This window comes from Carassius gibelio, chromosome A5 (genome assembly GCF_023724105.1).
Source record: "Carassius gibelio isolate Cgi1373 ecotype wild population from Czech Republic chromosome A5, carGib1.2-hapl.c, whole genome shotgun sequence".
In the NCBI taxonomy this organism is placed as follows: domain Eukaryota; kingdom Metazoa; phylum Chordata; class Actinopteri; order Cypriniformes; family Cyprinidae; genus Carassius; species Carassius gibelio.
In genome coordinates, this window is record NC_068375.1 from 38,774,719 (window position 1) to 38,796,544 (window position 21,826).

The following is a 21,826-nucleotide window of genomic DNA, read 5'->3' on the forward strand; positions in this document are numbered from 1 at the left end:
TTGCATGCCAAAAATGTACGTTTAGGGTTTTGCTTAAAATAAGGAGAAAAAGATGCATGGGTCAAGAATAATAAAGTTAATTAAGAAGGAAAGCTATAATATTTTTCTGCGGATATTAGAACTCACTTAATTTTCAGCAAACAAGACTTAATATCTTATATCACGTTGCTCCTCAAGTAAACGTAACTTGATTTATGAATTGCAAATATGATATTTTTGTTCAAAAACAAGACAAAAACTCTGAGTAAGAAATAATGTTGTGCGGATGCAGAAAGAAGGGTGAACTTGAGCCGGAGAGAAACAGAAAACAGTGTGATCTCATCAGTATTTGATTTCTGCTGTCTACTGGTTTCGAAGAATACAGTACATAATATTACACTTTAAAACCTTTAAATGAATAACATTTCTGCACTTGTTTAACCATTACTAATCAAATAATATTTACTTTGTTTGCCATAATGGGACACAAAAGGCGTTTCTCCGACATGTTGTTGACCGTATACGACATACAACATAAAATCATGAATGTAATCAATTTTATTAGTGAACTGTAATCCAAATCTTCATAATCATTAAATTGTGAGGAACAGATCCAAATGCAAGCCTTTATTCAGCAATCTTTCTAACGCTACGAACTCCCGAACTGATTCGCGATCCTGCTCCGAACTTCAGAACTGACTCAATTGATTCGCGAACCCGCTCCGAACTCTCGAACTGATTCAAATGATTCACGATCCCGCTCCGAACTCTCGAACTGATTCAAATGATTCGCGATCCCGCTCAGAATTTCCGAATTGACTCAAATGATTCGCGAACCCACTCCGAACTCTCGAATTGATTCAAATGATTCGCGATCCCGCTCTGAACTCCCGAACTGACTCAAATGATTCGCGATCCCGCTCCGAACTCCCAAACTGGTTCAAATGATTCACGCTCCATACTCCGAACTCCCAAAATGACTCAAATGATTTGCTTTGAACTCCCAAACTTTACTGAAAGTTTAGTTTTTAACAAATAAAATATCAATATTTCCATTCGGAACTGCTTTCCACGTCGAAACATCCACAAACATAACCAGATGAGCAGATCACTCTCTCACTATTTGATTGCTCTGATCTTTATCCACTCATCATCATCATCATCATCATCATCCACCAATCAGAACACACGAGAACTCTGTGACCACAGCTGCTGTGCTTCAAAAGCTCTTGCAGCAGCTCAACACTGGTTTTCTCTGAGGTGGTCGATCACATCAGATTGTGGTTAATCTTGCAGATCATGACTTATATCTACTCTTCCTCTCCCTGCAGTTTGGTAATATAAAGATTCCTCCTTTGAGCTCCCACCTCTTCTGTAGGTTTTATTGTTCTGGGTCTGAATTTGGGCTCCTGGGGTCTCAAAAAAGAAACATTTTCAATCTCCAAGGTGAATGTTATGACAACACACTCTTAAAAAAACTGACTCAAATGATTCGCGATCCCGCTCCGAACTCCCAAATTGATTCAAATGATTTGCGATCTCCAAACTGACTCAAATGAATTCGCGAATCATTTGAGTCAGTTTGGGGATCGCGAATCATTTAAATCAGTTTGGGGATGGCGAATCATTTTAGTCAGTTTGAGAGTTCGGAGCGGGTTTGCAAAGTTTATGGATAAATCCAAGTTTATGGATTTGCTTGAGCTAGAAAGATTTTTGCCAAACGATTTTGAAAAAATACCCTTAGAAAGAGCTACTGCATTTCTTCTTTAGCTTGCGTCTGACCTCCGAAATCATTCCTTCTTGGTGGGATGTCAGCTAGCGAGTCAGCTGATTCTGACTGTGTTCTTTTACTACTCAGAGTCTGAAGCAGAACTAAATCTCAATCTCAGAATCTCAAATGACTCCCGAACTGATTCACGATCCCGCTCCGAACTTCAGAACTGACTCAAATTATTTGCAAACTAAATATATATATATATATATATATATATATATATATATATATATATATATATATATATATATATATATATATATATATATATATATATATATATAATGTTTATGTTTTAGATACGTAAATACATCCAAATTGGATGTTTTCAACATCTATCAATGCATACAAATATGCCCTCCAAAATTTCAATCTTTATATAAAGAATGCTATTGGACAATAAAATCTACTTAAAATGTTAACTACACATTAAACAAACATAGTTAAACTATCAAGGAGCTTTTTTATTCAACCGATAAAATTATAAAAGTGCTTCTATACAAACATCTTTAAGATATGAAAGATTCATAAATATTTAAATACTTTGAACATGCTTATGATGTTTCACAACTATCAAATTTTTAACTTTAGCCTCACAAAAAACATACAAAAATGAGCATAAAAATATGTCAATCTTAAAAAAAAAATCCTTCTGGACCAGTTGATTAAAATGATAAAAAGTTGTAAATATTAAAGGGGGGGTGAAATGCTATTTCATGCATACTGAGTTGTTTACACTATTAAAGAGTTGGATTCCCATGCTAAACATGGACAAAGTTTCAAAAATTAAGTTGTATGTTTGAAGGAGTATTTCTGTTCCAAAAATACTCCTTCCGGTTTGTCACAAGTTTGGGAAAGTTTTTTTCGAGTATGGCTCTGTGTGATGTTAGATGGAGCGGAATTTCCTTATATGGGTCCTGAGGCACTTCTGCCGGAAGAGCGCGCTCCCGTATAGCAGAGCACTGAGAGCACAACAGACTTCACTGATCAGAGCGAGAGCGTCGCCAAATGTCACAAAAGGAGTGTGTTTTTGGTTGCCAGGGCAAGACAACCCTGCACAGATTACCAAAAGAGAAACAGCATTAAGGGACCAGTGGATGGAGTTTATTTTTACAGAGCATCAACGGAGTTGTGTAAGTTTTTGTGTTTGTTCCCTGCATTTCGGATTGCACATCGTTTATTTCTTAAGGATAATGCAGTCCCAACGGAAATGGGTCACGATTGTGTGTTGGAACCACATGCGGTGAGTAAAACTGCTTCAAATATCTCAGTGTTGTTAACTTAGCTATCGGCACGTAAGCACATCAAGTAAACAACATGCGATGTTGTCATCAAACTGCACTTCCCACATGTCCAGCTTAAAAAAAAAAAAAGACGACAAAGAAAGTGGAACTTAGTCATTTTCCAAATCCGCTAAGCAAATATATACAGTTTCAGTACATACCACATAGAGATATCATTGCTGATGCTGCTCTTGTTAAATTTCAGCCTCTGGATCTGATTCTGGATCATAAATATACGCTGAATCTGACTGTTAGTCGTGGTTTATTTTGGTTGGTTTTGTCCTCACGGTGTCACAGCTTCCAAACGCTCTCAACACAAAAGCCTACTGGCGCTCGTGATTCTTTAGCTCCGCCCACACGTCACGATTCCAGCTACTCGTGTTTTTCCGGGAAAAATCGGTACAGACTATCTTTCTCTTATAAATATAATAAAACTAAATACTTTTTTGAGTTATGAAGGATGCAGTACTACTCTATAGGTACTCAAGATTAACATGATATTGAGTGAAAACCAGCATTTCACCCCCCCTTTAAACATATATGCCAATTTTAAACTTTAAAACATAAAACATATGTTTTAAAAAAATTTAATACTCACTTTTTATGACATTTTTTATTTATTTATTTTTGATAACATTTAAAAAGTGCTTTAATATAAATATCTTTATTTTAAATATCTTCAGATTTTTCAGTATGTCCAAACTACATTTCAGCATCAATCAAAAGGAACAAAATTGTTTGTTTAGTAAATGTTACAATGTTCCAATGTTACAATGAATGGAATATCACAATATGGAGTCTGCATAACAACACCTTGGCAACAACCCTAAACGCCATAGCAACTGCATATAAACAGCATGATGAAAACACTTCTTATGCTTAAATAAATCTAAATATTCTTCTTCTTTAAGAACTTTTTGTAACAGAATCTGAACAAAGAAAAGCATTGTCCTCCTTCAGCACTCAAACAGGGTTTCTGATTCTGAAAAGTTTTAGGGAACTTAGTAGGCTACTTGTTTTCTGCAAGGTTTTTTTTTTTTTTTTTTTTTTTTGGAAGAAACTTGGATGTTCTTCCAGAGTCTGTCTTAAGTTAATGACATCAACATTATTGAAAGTGTTGGCTGATGCTTTTATAGCACACACACACACACACACACACACACACACTTTCTCTCTCTCTCTTAATTAGCACACCTCTCTTTAATCACACGGGCTCATTCAGTATTCAAGGCCACAGTGACATGAATTATTCATCAGTCACATTTCCGCACAGAGAAAGGAGAATGTGAGGGATTGTGAGTCTCTACTTTCTTTGCCTGTCTCTACATGACACAACAGCTTTTTTCTGTCTTTCTTCGATTGCAAACAAAAGCATGCTAGGAAACTAAAATGACAGATTCAGCATCTAAAACTGCTTAAATATACCTAAATATCTGTTCTAAAAAATAATGCATCCATTTTAATGATTGGTGCAATGAAAATATCTTAAAAATGTATCTTAAAAAAAATTATACTGGACAAAATTAATAATAAACACAAAAAAAAAATCATCTTAAAGGGGAAAAACACTTCTATTAAAAAAAATTAACATAAATTAATTACATATTAAATATTAATGAAATTTAAATAAATAAATAAATAAATGTGTCAACCTTAAATTAGCAAATAAAATCCAACGGGGAAAAAAAAAATACGAAAAAAAAAATAGTAATCAAATGATAAATATTAATGTCTATCTTACAAAAAAATAAAAAAATAAAATAAAATAAAATACTTAAATCCTACTGGACAAAATAAAAATTCCTAATATATGTTAACTATGTGTGTTAAATATATAAAACCTAAAATCCTAAAAAAAAAAAAATAAATAAAAATACTTAAATCGTACTTGGAGAAAAATAACAAACAAAGGTTACTGGGAAAACGTTACCAAACACTATTTTACATTGGGTATCCCATAATGCTCTGCTCTGCTGCCAATCATTGGTTCAAAGGGAGGAAAGAGTGTGAAAAGGCTGAAAATACTGCACAAAACAGGCATTCACAGCACATCTCACAGGAGCGCTGCTTCAGTTTCACTCAATTAGTTCTGCTTTCCTTTAACAGAGAAGCATTTGCAAGCCGTCCACACACACACACACACACACACACACACACACACACACACACACACTGATAGAGTGTAAATGAGATTGAGACGACTCTACTCGAGATGCAGCGCTTGCAGTTTGTGGACCACGTTGTGCACTCAGTGTCATGTAGAGTTCATCCCTATATTTTGTTATATCTCATCCAACAATTTGCATAGACACAGACTTACATTGCCCAGGGAAACTTTCATATTAATGCTGAGAGGTTGATCTTTCAGGGCTGAGAAGACTTAATCGAGTTCTCAGTTACGGTTCATCAAAGCATCAACTAAAATCCCTCGGGAGAAATAATCGAGTCATTAGTCTGAATGCAAGAGAATGAATACTGCACCTCCATTGAAATGCAAAGCATCTGTCAAATGCATAAGAACTGACACAGCAAGAGCTATGAAATCCATGTGGATAAGCGGAGGAATCTGATGCAATCTCTACTGAAACTCTAGAGGAGACGTTAGATTTCTACAGTAGGTCTTTTTCTCAGGAGAAACATCTGCACAGGTCTCCATATACTTTCATTGCTGTTTAGGGGAAACAACTGTAAAATAAAAGATGTGTTTTCTTTCATGCATTTAGCAGATGCTTTTATCCAAAGTGACTTTTCACTTTAATATACATTTTACTAGTTAACTGAGAATGAAACCCGTGAGTCTGGTGTTGCTAGCGCAATGCATTACTGTACTGCATTACAGCAACAGAATGGCTTTTCTGCTCTTAAAACCATTCGTTTCTTCAGACCATTGTTTTGGTCTCTGGGTTCTTTAATTAAGGGAATAGTTCATCTAAAAAAGAAATTTGATGAAAGTTTTCTCACCCTCCAACCAGTTTGTTGCTTTATGGGAGCATATTTGGAGAAATGCATTGCATCAGTGTGTCATCAATGGATGCTCTGCAGTGAATGGGTGCCGTCAGAATGAGAGTCCAAACAGTTGATAAACACATCACAAGTAATCCACAGCACTCCAGTCCATCAGTTAATGTCTTGTGAAGCCAAAAGCTGCGTGTTTTTAAGAAACAAATCTATCATTGAGACATTTTTAACTAAAACACGAGTCTATAATCTTTCTCCAGAAACGCTATTATGGATTATGGACTCATATTCTGGCCACAAACAATAGTTTGAAGTTAAAAACGCCTGAACAATGGATTTGTCTCTTACAAATAAACAGCTTTTGGCTTTTACAGACATTAACTGATGGACTGGAGAGCTGTGGATTACAGTGATGTTGACGGCACCCATTCACTGCAGAGCATCCATTGATGAGAACCTGATGCAATGCTACATTTCTCCAAATTTGATAAAGAAACAAACTCTGTGTGTGTGTGTGTGTCTGTGTGTGTTTGTGTCTGTGTGTGTGTGTGTGTGTCTGTGTGTGTGTGTTTGTGTCTGTGTGTGTGTGTGTGTGTGACACGATCTGCTACACTGTTCTCAGTGTGTGAATGAACTGTATGTGTTTCTGACAGCAGTGTTATGTTTGTAACTTCTGGATACTATTAAAGTCTTTGTTAATATTCTGAATATTTTCTCGTTTGTATTTTTATTTTAACTTTAGTCAAAGTTCTAAAAATATTTTGTGCATTTCTGATGAATTTTTTTGTTTTGTTTTGTTTTTTAATAGATTTTTCCATTTTTATTTCAGTTTTAGTTATTTTAGTACAAGCTAACTGAAAATCAGAAATCTGTTTATTTCATTTCAAATGACACATTTTTTTTTTTAATGGAAACTTGTTTCTGGCACAGAATAATAAGTAAAAAAAAAAAAAAAAACAATTACAAATTTCTCTTAACTCAGAGTTCTGAATTTCTCACAATTCAGAATTTTCTTCTCAGAATTGCAATTCTGAGTTATATTAAAAAAAGATCAAAATTGTGAGATAAATATCAGCAATTATCTGTTGCAAAAATAAGCTTCCATTTTTTTCTATCTTTAGTTGTAGTAAGGTTTACTAACTCTGGACAGCACAGGGTTTATCAGTCAGAATCAGACCAGATTCAGGCTCAGACAGCGTTAGAAACAGATGAGAGATTCACGGCTCAATCAGCCACTTCACTTCAGGAAAACTCTGATGAGTGTACGCTTTATTTGTGCATTTTTAGGTGACATTACTGGCCTTAAGACATCGTTTTGTGTCACACACAGATTCATTCTGCATTTGTTTAGGCTTGGGCCATTAAATAAGCAGCTAGCAACAACCACGAACATCCTAGCAATGAGTCACTAGACCAGTAACAATAACTCAGACACAAGTGAGAGCTTGAGATTCGATGATCCACTTCACTTTATCCTCAGATCTGATTTTATATCAGCTCAGAGACAGATCGCTGTCGCAAGCAGCCCTCATTATGTCAGTCCACACACACACACACACACACACACACTGTCACTCTGCATCAGTCAAATCTGAGAGAGTTTCAAGTGATTGAGTCAATAAACGCGTCCAGAAGCATCAACACAGAGAACAGACGAGGTTCAGACCGAAGAGATCTTCCTGGAAGAAGGATGTGTAGAAATCTGAAGGAAACCGATTTCTCTCCCTGGTCCAATAAACATCAAGACGGAAGATGTGATAAGAAACATGCTTACACAAAATAAAATCGAACAATGTGGAAAAACAGGACACTTTAGAGATGCATTTGAGTAAACGCAAAAAGACAGATGATTGGTCCAAACAAGCTATTTATTTTTATTTTATGTATTTCAAAGTTTACTCACCCTCAGGGCATTCAAGATCTTCATCAGATCTGGAGAAATGTAGCATTGCATCAGTGTCTCAGCAATGGATGTGAATGGGTGCCGTCAGAATGAGAGCTGATAAAAACATCCCAATAATCCACAGCACTCCAGTCCATCAGTGAACATCTGGAGAAGACAGAAGACGAAACAAATCCAGCATTAAGATGTTTTTAACTCAAATACAGCTATTTATTTTTGGATAAAATCATCTGCTCAAAAAATGTGTGCATGTAAATAAAATAATCGAATTCTTTTGACGGTGTGAGTAAATAATAAACAAAAATCAAGCGTATAATCTCATATGATAAGAAAAAACAAAGACTGAAACTGTCCTGTCAGCAACTGATTGACCTCATATTTTCCCTGAACATTTTTAGGCAAAAGCATAATGTGCAGACAACAACTCCCTGTAACTTTCCAAACACAGAAACTGGGTCACAAAGTACGGCAAAAATGAGAGCGTTTAAAGCATTTAGATGAAGGATGAAGCGACGTCCTGAGCCCCCAAAAAGGCTCTGAAGAAATGAATCAGACTTTTGACAAATATACTGAAAAAGATTTATAAAGAGGCCTCAGATTTCTATCCTCCTGATTGAAGAACAGTTTAAACATCCTCAAGTGCTCTTCACGAGCTGTGTTTATACTGAATCTCAGTAGCCAGTGTGTTGGAAACATTCTCACAACATCATACTTATTTATTATAATTATAATGTATAAATATATAAAGTGTTACAAATTAGCCTCGGCTACAAACACCATGGTACATGCATGGGATGACTGTTGTTTCATTTCATCTGAGTTTACTGTATCAGTCCCGAACAGTTAAAACTTTAAATAAAATTCTTAGTAATATTTCCAAATCTTCACTGTCTCTTTTGCCTCCTCAGATATGACTTCCCTGAACTGTAATCTAAAATAAACTTTGTGCAATATTGCATTATAAAACATGTACTGCACAATAGTAATATGCATTTTGCTGTATTTTTGTGCATTCTAAACATAAAGCATTTTGCAGAGGCAGGTGATCTTATTTTGACTTTAAATACACTTGTTATACCTATTAGTTTATCACTGGTGCATACGAGTTTGACTATCCATTAGGAATCATTATTCTTCTGTGTGCACGAATGCTAATATACCTGAGAGATGTGTGAACTGTAGTACAGTGGATCTTGAGTCTAGAGTGATGTGTAGTCTCCCCCTCGTGGTCAAAACAACACCTGCACGCTCGTGTTTCTATTTGACGTCCATTTGACTTTGAGAATATTTAAACGTTAGCATCTAGTGTTTATCTGAAATTTCACAAGCTTCTCAAAAATTATTGATTACTATTTAAAAAAATGTGTCCGTCTGTTTCCATGAATATATAACTCAAATACTATAAAATAAATAAAATGCGTGAAAAAATATACTATATTAAGTTTATTTTTATTGAAGTGTTTTTCTAATTGATTTTAACGAATTACAATAATAGCCAGGGTACAATTAACAAAATATGCTTCAAAATAATATATATAATAATATTTATAATATTAAAATGAAGAAATAAACATAGAATTGTTTTAGATATTGTTGAACTTCTGCTTTGAAAAAGGATTATTTTAGCATTTATGTAACGGGGAGAATAAAACATTTTGACAGCTGGCCATGATGTGAGTGAATGAATAAAAACGTGACCGAAAACAAGCTGAATGGCAACTTAAAAATAAATGAAAGCATGTTTCTGAAGATTATATATATTATACCACACACAAAATCGTTGGACACGCCCTCCGTTAAGCAAAACCACGCCTACATTAAATTAAAACACTCTCGAGCCACATGTAATCAGTTACTACACACATCTGTCTTTTTGTTATTTGAAGATTTAATAAAGTGTTTATGAAAAAAAAAAAAAAAAAAAAAAGGAATCGTCGTGACGCACGGCTGACGTCACGCGCCTAGCGGAAGTGGAGCGCTTGAGTGTAAATAGCAGACCGTCGGGAAGCGCGTGATGGGTTTAACCGGAGCGATTCTGGCGCTTCTGGCCGCTCTGTGCGGTGTGTGTCAGTCGCTGCAGGGCGGGATGCTGTTCCCCACGGAGTCTCCCTCCAGAGAAGTGAAGGACGTGAGCGGCTTGTGGCGGTTCCGAGCGGATATGTCTCCGGAGCGGAACCGCGGATTCGAGCAGCAGTGGTTCAAGCGTCCTCTGGCGGAGGTCACGTGAGATCTCACGCGCTTCACCTTACAGTCAATACAGAGGTTCTCATTTTCTGAGTGAATCGACGAATTCGAGAAGTTTACAGGAGCATTATTAATTTTATTGTAATACGTTTGCATTCGTTTAATTTTTAGTCCTAACGTTTAAAGTCTTTATGGAAATAAAAACAGGAAGATGCAGAGGTTTTCAATCTTTTAGAAAGACCTACATCCTAAAATTTAAAAAGGCAGATCTATTTTAAAGACCCCAACAAATATTTCAAAATATTTATATATATTTATATTATATTTATATAAGTTTGTATAAGTTTTTATAATGTGACATTATTACGTTTGTTTTCTGCTTACTATTATATGTACCATATTATTTATATTTACTAAAACAACTTATTATTATTTACATTTTTTTTAATTGTATTATTTATTTTATTTTCAAAATGTATTTAGTTTAATCTAGTGTTGTCTTCTTATTTTTTATTATTATTATTCTCTTAATATTTACCACAGGTACCCAAAATTATTTATTGTTACGTTTTTTTTCCCCCTACTTACTATAATACGTTACTGTTAGGATTATGTACCATATTATTTATGCAATAATTTATTTAGTGTCTTATTTTTTGTTTATTTTATTAAATTTGTCTCTGATATTTTGCATAATGACTCCCATAATGCTGCATTATTATGTTTTTTTTTTTCTACTTTATAATATTCTTGCTAAGGTTATATACCATACATATTTAAATCTAGTGTCTTATTATTTATTTACACACAGTCCTATGCATTTATTTTCTGATCAGTTGTCTTCTTGTGCACAATGCACTTATGTGCAATATGTGTGGTTTCTTGAGAAACATCCTCTTTGTGGTGAATAAAGGCATCTTGTAAAATTGCATAATACCGTATTTTAAGCATGCAATCATTAATATTTGCACTGCGAGTGTGTTCTAGGTGTTTATGTGGGTGTGTTTTGTTCTAGACAGGGCCTGTTATTGACATGCCAGTGCCGTCCAGCTACAATGACATCACACAAGACGCCAAGATCCGTGATTTCATTGGCTGGGTGTGGTATGAGAGGGACGTATGGGTGCCGTCGCGCTGGATCCAGGACCGGGGAACACGGATCGTGCTTCGAGTGGGAAGCGCTCACTATTTCTCAATGCTTGTAAGTGTGTGGGATGCAGATGGTTGTCTGTGACTCGTGATTCGGGACGGTCTCAGGATCTGTGATGTGTTTATCTCTCAGTGGGTGAACGGGGTCAATGTGAGCGAGCACGAGGGCGGTCATCTCCCGTTTGAGGCGGACATCGGCGCCGTTCTGCGGCAGACGAACGGGAAGCCGTGTCGAATCACCATCGCTGTGAACAACACTTTAACTCTAGAGACGCTTCCACCGGGAACCATCCAGTACATGAACGATCGCAGCAGGTCAGGCCATAAACATTCAAAGGCATCTCTATATATATGTTATTTATTTTTTATTTTTTTGCATGAAGACCCAATTTAAACTCTGTAAAATTATTATTATAAAAATAAAAAAAAGATTTTATTAAAGTAGTTTTCTACTCATTATATCAATGCACTGTTAGATTATTAATATTTTTTCACATTTGTATTTATCTGTTTGTTTAAATCTTTTTTTTTTTATATATATATATACACTTTATTATATTAATACACTAACGCTCTCGATAACATTTTTTTAATTATTGAAAAATAATATTTAAAATCTTCTTTGGTAATACAATATCAATAGTATATATTATACAATATTATAGCAATTTTAAATTGAGTGTTGTGATAACAATTTGTGAAATATAAAACAAAAATTGACTATAAAATAGCACGTAACTATGCTGTAATAATAATAAAATATTACGTATTACGTAGATATATTATTCAGTTTCACACTTATTTCCTTATTTAAATAAAATAACAGTCAAATAAAATACAAATATTTTTACATTTGAATAAATTTTTTTACAGTTTAATAAAATAAAAAACATTTTTTTACAGTTTAATAAAATAAAAAACATTTTTTTACAGTTTAATAAAATATATTTGTTTACATTTGAATAACATACAAATATTTTTTTACAGTTGAAAAAATATTTTTACATTTAATTTTTGTTATTTTAATCTGATTTCCATTTGTTTGAACTATTTTTCTATTATTATTTGTTCATATTTAAATAAGGAAATAAGTGTGTAAATAAATAATATATCTAACAATACAGTAGAAAAAAACAGTATTTCTTATCATTTGAATAAAATATTTTTTTTAACAGTTGAATAAAATAAAAACATTTTAACATCTGAATAAATTAAAATTGTTTTGCAGTTGAATAAAATACAAATATTTTTTACAATTGAATATTTTTTTTTACAGTTGAGTAAAATAAAAAATATATTTTTTACAGTTGAATAAAACAAAATATTTTAACATTTTATTTTCGTTATTTTAATCTGATAACTATTTTTCTATTATTATTTATTCATATTTAAATAAGGAAATAAGTGTGTAAATAAATATCTAACAATAAAGTAGAAAAAAACTGTATTTCTTATCATTTGAATAAAATATTTGTACATTTGAATAAAATATTTTTTTTAACAGTTGAATAAAATAAAAACATTTTAACATCTGAATAAATTAAAATAGTTTTGCAGTTGAATAAAATAAAAATATTTTTTACAATTTAATGTTTACAGTTGAGTAAAATAAAGATTATTTTTACATTTCATTTTTGTTATTTTAATCTGATTAACAATTTTTCTATTATTATTAATTCATATTTAAATAGCTTTTAAACAGTTTTTCTCCAAACGTTTCCCATATATTGGGTTGAGATAAACTTGTTTTAACCCCTTCTTCGGCTCTCAGATACCCCGCTGGATACTTCGTCCAGAACACTAACTTTGATTTCTTCAACTACGCTGGAATACACCGACCGGTCCTGCTGTACACCACACCGGCGGCGCACATTGATGACATCACACTGGAGACCAGCTTCTCAGACAACATCGGTACACATCCGCACAAACTGGTCACATGCTCGTTCTTAACATCTGTTATATCGCTGGCTTCTCAGACAGTAGGAGGGCTGTTAAGTCAACGTCTTGTTCCAGTATGAAATACTTCAGTAAATGTGTGTGGATCCTGTGTGTGTTTCAGGGCTGGTCAGGTTTAACGTGTCCGTGTTGGGCAGCTCTAAACCCGCTGTGAAAGTCACGCTCTCGGCTCACGACGGCAGACGTGTGGCTTCGGCCGACGGCTCCAGAGGAGTCCTCAAAGTCACGGACGTTAACCTCTGGTGGCCGTATCTGATGCACGAGAACCCAGCGTACCTTTACTCCATGGAGGTCAGTGTCCAGGATTCACACGAGTGACCCGAGACCACAGAACCAGTCATACGGGTCAATTCTTCAAAATAGAGATTTATGCATCATCTGAAAGCTGAATAAATCATCTTTCCATTGATGTATGGTTTGCCGGGATCAGACAATATTAGTCTGAGGGTGCAAAATCATCTTTAAAGTTGTTCAAATGAATTCTTAGCAATGCATATTACTAATCAAACATGAAGTTTTAATATATTTACAGTAAGAAATTTACTAAATATCTTCACGGAACATGATCTTTACCTAATATCCTAATGATTTCTGTCATAAAAGAAAAATCGATCATTTTGACCCATGCAATGTATTTTTGTCTACTGCTACAAATACACCCCAGAGACTTCAGACTGCTTTTGTGCTGCAGGGACACATATATACAGTCTATTAGGAATGCATGAACTATTAAAATGCAATGCAAATGCAAGTTACTTTGGATAAACACATCTGCCAAATGCATGTGTAAAAAAAAGATGTTCTTTTTTAATGTTGCACTAATTATGATGCTTTTAGTGGCCTTTTTTATTACTAATCTATCAAACATTATTTGAGTTATTTTAGAATCACCGAGATACTATTAGAGTTTTTATTAATAATCTGAATTTGTTTTTATTTTTATTTATCTTTCTGTTTACATTTTTATTAGTGTTTTTGTATATGTCTATATAGTTTTCATTATTTTCTCAGCTTGAGTTTTAATTCTGTTAATAAGGTGAACTAAATAAATTATATTTTTAGATTTATTTTTATTTTATTTCAGTTTACACTTTTTTGTTTTGCTTTTCAATTACAATGCAAAATTATTATTATTATTAATTTATATATATTATTTTGATGTATTATCAGCTTTCATTTTGTTGCTTTTTGTCATTTTTGTCATTTTTTTCTCTTTATATTTTTTATTTATTTTAATTTCAGTAATTTTAGTACTTACATTTATTCCAATTAGTTGCCAAATACAAAAGTATTATTATTATTATTAATTTATATATATTATATTTTTTTTATGTATTATCATTTTTGATATTGTTGCTTTTTGTCATTTTTAGTTTTTGTTTTTACATTTTAATATTTTTTTTTTTATTTCAGTAATTTTTGCCAAGGCAACATTTTTCATTTATTCTCATTCCAATTACAATGCAACATTTTTATTGTTATTATTATTGCATTTATTTTATTTTTGTATAGAGTCATTCTATAGTTTGCTTGCAGCATTGATCAGACACTAACAAACAGATGTTTCTGCATGCATTAAACAGTTTCAGTTTTAACCCTGCGTGTGCTGGTGAATATCTCAGTTCTGATCTGGTTTTGTAGGTTCAGGCGACAGCGGAGGACGGTCAGACGGATGTCTACACTCTTCCGGTGGGGATTCGCACCGTTAAAGTCACCAGCACACAGTTCCTCATCAACAACAAGCCGTTTTACTTCCACGGGGTCAACAAACACGAGGACGCAGACGTGAGTCACAGCAGAGGAACTGAGAGCTACACTCCTAACTTTACTAAAGCGGTTCATCAGACTCGAGCGTCACGTTCAGACTCGCTCAGATCAGATGTGGAGCAATAACAGATCTCTGAAGTCTCCTTCACACACACACACACAGTCTTTTCTTATAGATTATATATTTTAGTTTTATGTATTTTCAGTTTTCATTTTAATTTTAGTTTGTTTTAGTAATTTAAGTACTTAAATTTATTTCAATTTATATTGATTGTAATTCCAATTCAAAATAATAATAATTATTATAATTAACTTTATTATAAAAAACTTTTTATTTTATATATTGTGAGTTTTATTAATTTTGTTGTTTACATTTTAGTAATTTCGTTGCTTTTTGTCTTTTTTTTTCATTAATTCATTTTTAATTTTAATTGCAGTCATTTTTATTTCTTAAATTTATTTTATTTAAATGAGCTACTAATGCATACTTCATTCTAGTTTATTATAATTATGATTATAATGCAAAAAGAAAATGAACATGTACATGTTTTTAATTATTATTATTAAGAGCTTTTATTTTATATATATTATCAGTTTTTCTTTTAATTTTATTTTAAGTTTTGTTAATTTTGTTATGTGCTTTTCTTATTTATATATATATTTTTTATTTGAAATTTTTATTTAGTTTTGGTAATTGTAGTATTTTCATATTGTTTTTCTAATCCCGTCTTTTATATTTATTAAAATTTTGAGCTTTTATTTTATTTTATTTTTTTTATTGATTTGATGTATTTTCAGTTTTAATTTAGTTTTAGTTTTATTAATTTAATTATGTGCTTCGGTCATTTTTATTCCTTTGTGTGTGTGTGTGTGTGGGGGGGGGGGGTATATTTAGCTTAAATTTTTTTCAAATTTAGTTTTAATAGATTTATTACTTAAACATATAATAATTTTATTTTTATTTTAAAGGCAATATTTCTAATATTTTCTACTTGGAACAAGAATGCAATTGTATGAACATCCACAGTCTTCATTTATTTTACACATATATCCTTTTATTTTAAACTTAGTTACATTTTTAGTCATTTTGTTATGTGCTTTTGTAATATTAATTGTTTTTGTTCAGTTGAGCTTTTATTTTAGGACTTATCTTGGCCGTGTTGTGGCTCTTTAACTTCCCCTCGTCTCCTTGTACTTGATCACACACCAGACAGGAAGCAGGTGATGTGTGTGTGACCCCTGGAGAGCACAGGGCTGTGGTGAAAGTGCTTGTGTTATTACGGCTGATGTTAAACTCTGCTCGTCTCAGATCCGAGGGAAAGGCTTCGACTGGCCTCTGCTGGTGAAGGACTTTAATCTGATGAAGTGGATGGGAGTGAACTCGTTCCGCACCAGTCACTATCCGTACGCCGAGGAGATCCTGCAGACGGCCGACCGGCACGGCATCGTCATCATCGACGAGTCGCCTGGAGTGGGAATCAAAGACATGTGAGACGTCACCCAATGTGTTCGCTCTCCGCTCTCAAACGAATAGCAGTCTGGATTCATTTGAGACCACTGTTGTTTTTACTATTATTTATGTGCTTAGATGGTATTTAGATATATTCATATTTAGAATTAGGTTATGTTTTCATGTTTTTCATTTTCATTTTAGTTAAAAACTTCAATCAATTTGTAATTTTTTCCCCTCTTAATATTTAAATATAACTTCCTTTTTTTTATTTTAATTTTATTATTTAAACATATTTCTGTTTAATTTCACATTTTTGTTATAGATTTTCAATATTTTAAGCTTTTTTTTTTTTTATAATATATATATATATATATATATATATATATATATATATATATATATATAATTTTTAATATATATGTATCAGTAATTTATTATTTACATGTTTTTCACTTCATTTCAAATTTTTGTTTAAGATTTTAATAGTTTAAATTTGAAGTTATTGTTGTAATATTTATATATAACTTTAATTTATTTTTTGTTAAATTTCAGCTTCACTTAACAAAACCATTATAATTTATATTTTTCTTTTTATCTAACATACAGTATTTTTCGGACTATAAATTGCACTGGATTATAAATCACATTTATTTAGAACCAAGAGAAAACATTACCGTCTACAGCCGCCAGAGGGCGCTCTATGTCTTCAGTGTAGACTACAGGAACAATGAGCAGCACAGAGCGCCCTCTGGCGGCTGGAGACGGTAATATTTTCTCTTGGTTCATGTCAAATTAATTTTGATAAATTGCAGGACCAGCCAAACTATGAAAAAAGTGCGACTTATAGTCGGTATTTAATTTTTAGTTTTATGTAAATTGACAATAACAATTATAATAGTTTTAGTTAATAACAGCACAGATTAATTTTTTATGAAGATGGTTTTATTGTCATATCTAGATCCAGATAATCAATAAGTGTGTGTGTGTGTGTCTGTCTATGTGTCTGTGTGTGTCTCTGTATGTGTCTGCGTGTGTCTCTGTGTGTGTGTGTGTGTCTCAGACGCAGTTTCGGGAACGTGTCTCTGGTTCATCACCTGAGGGTCATGGAGGAGCTGGTGCGGCGTGATAAGAATCATCCGTCTGTGGTCATGTGGTCTGTGGCCAATGAGCCGGCGTCAGAGATGCCCCCCGCCGGACTCTACTTCAAGTGAGTCGATCTGAATACGAACGAACCCTTTAATGCTTTACGTGTTCACACCTGGAAGAAGAGAAGACAGATTTAACACTGGCCTCCTGTTGCTGTAGCTCAATATCAATCATGATGTCGTCCTAAATCTCAGTCTCGTTCAGCGACTGTCTTCAGGTAGAGACACCTAAAAAAAAGTAAATAAATAATAAAATTAAAATGCATAAAACATTTATAATAATTAAAATGCAATAAATAATACATGCAAAATAAATGCAAAAAACTGCAAAAGTCATGGAAATCAATTTAAATTCATATTTAATTAGAGATTACTAATAATAGTTGAAAATCTGTTATTTCTCAAAATCTGTTATTTGTCATATGTACTATTATCATATTTGTTAATATTTTAATTAGCTTTTATATGCGTTTTCAGTTTTCATTTTATTTGTGGTATAGATTTTAGTCCTTTTGTTAGGTGCTTTTGTCATTTTTATAAAATTTTATTTTTATTATTTCCATTTAGCTGTATTATTATAATTTTTTTAAATTAAATTAGAAATGTAATTTAAATTTAGATAAATAATAATTGCAATATTAAATAAGATAACATTTAAATAAATAAAAAATATTAAATTAAAATACATCGCATAAAATGAATAAATAATAATTGCAATTTTAAGTAAGATAACATTTAAACAAAAAATATGAAATTAAAATACATCGCATAAAATAGATTAATAATAATTGCAATTTTAAATTTACATTTAAATATATATTTTTTTTAAATTAAAATACATTGCATAAAATAGTAAAAAATAAATATTAATTAGATATTTAAATAAACATACAGGAAAAGTGTCAGTCAGAAGTGATTTGTGGTGACTGTAATCGTTATACGACAAGTGTATGAATCCTAGGAATAGGTTAATATCTCAGTTTAATGTTTATTTAACCCCCTGGAACTAGAGAAACATCTTGTATTTTGTCACAGGGAACTGGTGTCTCATACGAAATCTCTGGATTCGTCGCGTCCCGTCACGTACATCACAGACAGCAACTATGCCAGAGATCTCGGGGTGAGCCGGCGCTCTTTACACTTTACACTTCTGTGTTCGAGTCATTTCTATGTTGCATAAAGAATTATGCAAGTCAGATTTTTGTCATGCATATATAATTATTATTATCATTTGCTAGCTATAAAAATTTAGAAAATGTATCAAATATATAAAATATATATAGAGATATATAAAAATAAATTAGATTTATTTATTATTGATACATGTGTTACTTTGTTTTTCAACTTCAAAGTTTCATGTTTACTTCTATGTTACATGTTATTTCTTTTTTTTGGAGTATATTTACTTGTGTGTGTGTGTGTGTGTCTATATATATATATATATATATATATATATATGTATATATATATATATATGTATATATGTATATATATATATATGTATATATGTATATATATATATATGTATATATGTATATTTATATATATGTATATATGTATATTTATATATATGTATATATGTATATTTATATATATGTATATATGTATATTTATATATATGTATATATGTATATTTATATATATGTATATATGTATATTTATATATATGTATATATGTATATTTATATATATGTATATATATATATATATATATATATATATATGTATATATATATATATATATTTATTTATTTATATATATTTATATCTTTATATAAGTATGTTCTTTTTTCAGTGTATATTTAGAGCTATATTGATTGATAGTTATAATGTAAATAATGTGATACTAATAATAAATGGATATAATATATATATATAAATATTTTTTTTCGCTAAAGAAACAAATCAGATATTTCGTCATATTTATTTTACACACACACACACACACACACACACTTTGTTACTTCCTTTCAATCAAATTCCAAATGTATTAAATTATTTAATCGTTTAATTGAATGTTAATTGCCATTTATATTTATTTGTGAATTTACCATCAGTTTCTGAGTTTAATATTGTTTCTACTCCTCACAAGCACTTGAGATTTCCAGGATCATTTTGCACTCTTCTGCTCCTGTACCTTTAAGACTTCTGAGTGGAAACCGTATCTGTGTGCGTGAGGAAAGAGTGATGTAGTTTAGCTGAACGGACTGATGAAGTGTGTTTGTGTGGTGTGTGTGCTGCTCAGGCTCCGTATGTGGACGTCATCTGTGTGAACAGCTATCTGTCGTGGTATCATGACCCGGGTCACACAGAGATCATCAGTCTTCAGCTCAACACTCAGTTTGATGACTGGTACGGGAAATACCAGAAGCCCATCATCCAGAGCGAGTACGGAGCGGACGCCGTGCCCGGATTACACAGTGTGAGTACACACACTTTTCGTTACAGTATGTTTGTGTGAAGAAGTGAACCTGAAGAAGTGTTTGCCGTCCTGCAGGATCCACCCATGATGTTCACGGAGGAGTATCAAACCACCGTCCTGCAGAACTACCACAGCGTGTTCGACCGGAAGAGGAAGGAGTTCCTGATCGGAGAGCTGATCTGGAACTTCGCCGACTTCATGACGGCTCAAAGTAGGAACACACTGGCTTCACATTTGAAGTTTAAAGCAAAAATGTACATTTGATGAAACATCCTTCTGAGAGTTTGTTTCTTCATCAGATTTGGAGAAATGTATCAGCGGATGCTCTGAAGTGAATGGGTGCCGTCAGAATGAGAGTCCAAAGAGCTGATGAAAACACGTGGACTGGAGTGCTGTGGATTATTGCGATGTTTTTATCAGCTCTTTGGACTCTCATTCTGACGGCACCCATTCACTTCAGAGCACGCATTGATGCATTTCTCCAAATCTGATGACGAAACAAACTCTCAGAGGATCTGAGGATGTTTTAGTAAATGTACATCTGCATGTGTTAATGTCTCTCTCCGTGTCCAGCCATCACTCGAGTGGTTGGGAATAAGAAGGGAGTCTTGACCCGGCAGCGTCAGCCCAAAGCCGGAGCGTTTCTGCTGCGAGAGCGATACTGGAGGATCGCCAATGAGACGTCTCGGCCCGCTCTCCATGAGCCGGATCAGCTGTGAGGGGAAACCAGGTTTATCAGGAGGAAGTGCCTTATGTGTGCCACACTGGGGATCACAGCTGTGGGGAAACACATGTGTTGTGTGATCAGTACAGATGCTGTGTTCTTCGTAAAGACACTCAATTGTTTTCTTTTAAAGTCCTGAATGCAGCAACACTATTAAACTGGAGCAGGAATGTTTTCTCTTTTTTTCAGTGTCTGGGATTCATATTGTGAACGTTTGATAACCAGTGAACATGTCCAGGTCACATTTCACCTCCGTTAAAATAAATAACATTTCGTTTAAGGACCATTTAGTCTATTTTAGGACCAGCAAGATTTTTTTTTTTACATGATTTACATTATAATTAAAACACATTTTCTACCCAAATTCAATAGTGTAATGCTATATAGTTGTTTATATATAATTTTGCTATTTGTTGTTTGCCTAGATGCAGATATGTAATGTTTTTTATGTATTACAGTAATAACATTATTCCATGAGAACCTAATAAGGATCAATTGAGAATGAGAATTGCAAAAAAAAAAAAATTGAAGAAAAAATTTAATGATCATAAAAAGTCAAAATAAATAAATATAAAATATAAATATATTTTCGTTTTTTTTTTTTTAAGGTGAAATGTGACCAGGATGTGTTTTCTTCCCACTGGCAGTAGTTAAGTAAACGGTCTACTTTATTATATATTTTAATCAACTTCTAATAATTGGCTCCAGTATTTCTCATTTTGAGGCATGTGTGTAAATGTCCAGCTGATGATTTTTATGAGAGTGTACTTTACTTTAATTACTTCATAAACAATGAATGAATCCTTTGTTCGTGGACATTCCAGACATTCCCGAGTGATGTCATCAAAATAAATGGCATTCCAACAAGATCATCCCTGAGATTCATTAATGTTCCTGTTATTTATATTATATATCTTTTGTCTGAAACACACACAGGATGTTAAAGGGACATTTTCAAACCAAAAATGAAAATGTGCTGAAAACGTACTCACCCTCAGTCCATCCGAGATCAGGATTGAGTTTGTGTCTTCATCAGATTCGGAGAAATGCAGCATTGCATCAGTGTCTCATCAATGGATGCTCTGCAGTGAATGGGTGCCGTCAGAATGAGACTCCAAGCAGCTGA

At 32.9% G+C, this 21,826-nt stretch overlaps 1 protein-coding gene and 1 long non-coding RNA gene across 2 annotated transcripts; one reads left to right on the plus strand and one right to left on the minus strand.

Annotated features, from left to right (window-relative positions):
* Positions 1-7,245: 7,245 nt before the first annotated feature.
* Positions 7,246-9,741, minus strand: LOC128014905 (uncharacterized). The gene is made up of 3 exons (XR_008183732.1): positions 9,058-9,741; positions 7,898-8,044; positions 7,246-7,719 (listed from the first exon to the last, which is right to left on the minus strand). It is a non-coding gene; the product is annotated as an uncharacterized LOC128014905 (long non-coding RNA).
* Positions 9,742-9,857: 116 nt separating this feature from the next.
* LOC128014904 (beta-glucuronidase-like) lies at positions 9,858-21,567 on the plus strand. Its single transcript, XM_052598609.1, has 12 exons — positions 9,858-10,115; positions 11,097-11,282; positions 11,364-11,545; positions 13,002-13,144; positions 13,293-13,480; positions 14,831-14,974; positions 16,266-16,444; positions 17,470-17,616; positions 18,590-18,674; positions 19,800-19,976; positions 20,052-20,187; positions 20,550-21,567. The coding sequence occupies exons 1-12, from the start codon at positions 9,912-9,914 to the stop codon at positions 20,693-20,695; spliced, it is 1,917 nt and encodes a 638-aa protein (XP_052454569.1). The 5' UTR covers positions 9,858-9,911; the 3' UTR covers positions 20,696-21,567.
* The last annotated feature ends 259 nt before the right edge of the window (positions 21,568-21,826 follow it).

Bases quoted from the DNA above. Each gene is read 5' to 3' on its own strand.
- LOC128014904 (XM_052598609.1), top strand. From the start codon at position 9,912: ATGGGTTTAACCGGAGCGATTCTGGCGCTTCTGGCCGCTCTGTGCGGT. The intron at 13,145-13,292 runs GTACACATCCGC...TGTGTGTTTCAG, and splicing joins CAGCTTCTCAGACAACATCG to GGCTGGTCAGGTTTAACGTG. The intron at 19,977-20,051 runs GTGAGTACACAC...GCCGTCCTGCAG, and splicing joins CCGTGCCCGGATTACACAGT to GATCCACCCATGATGTTCAC.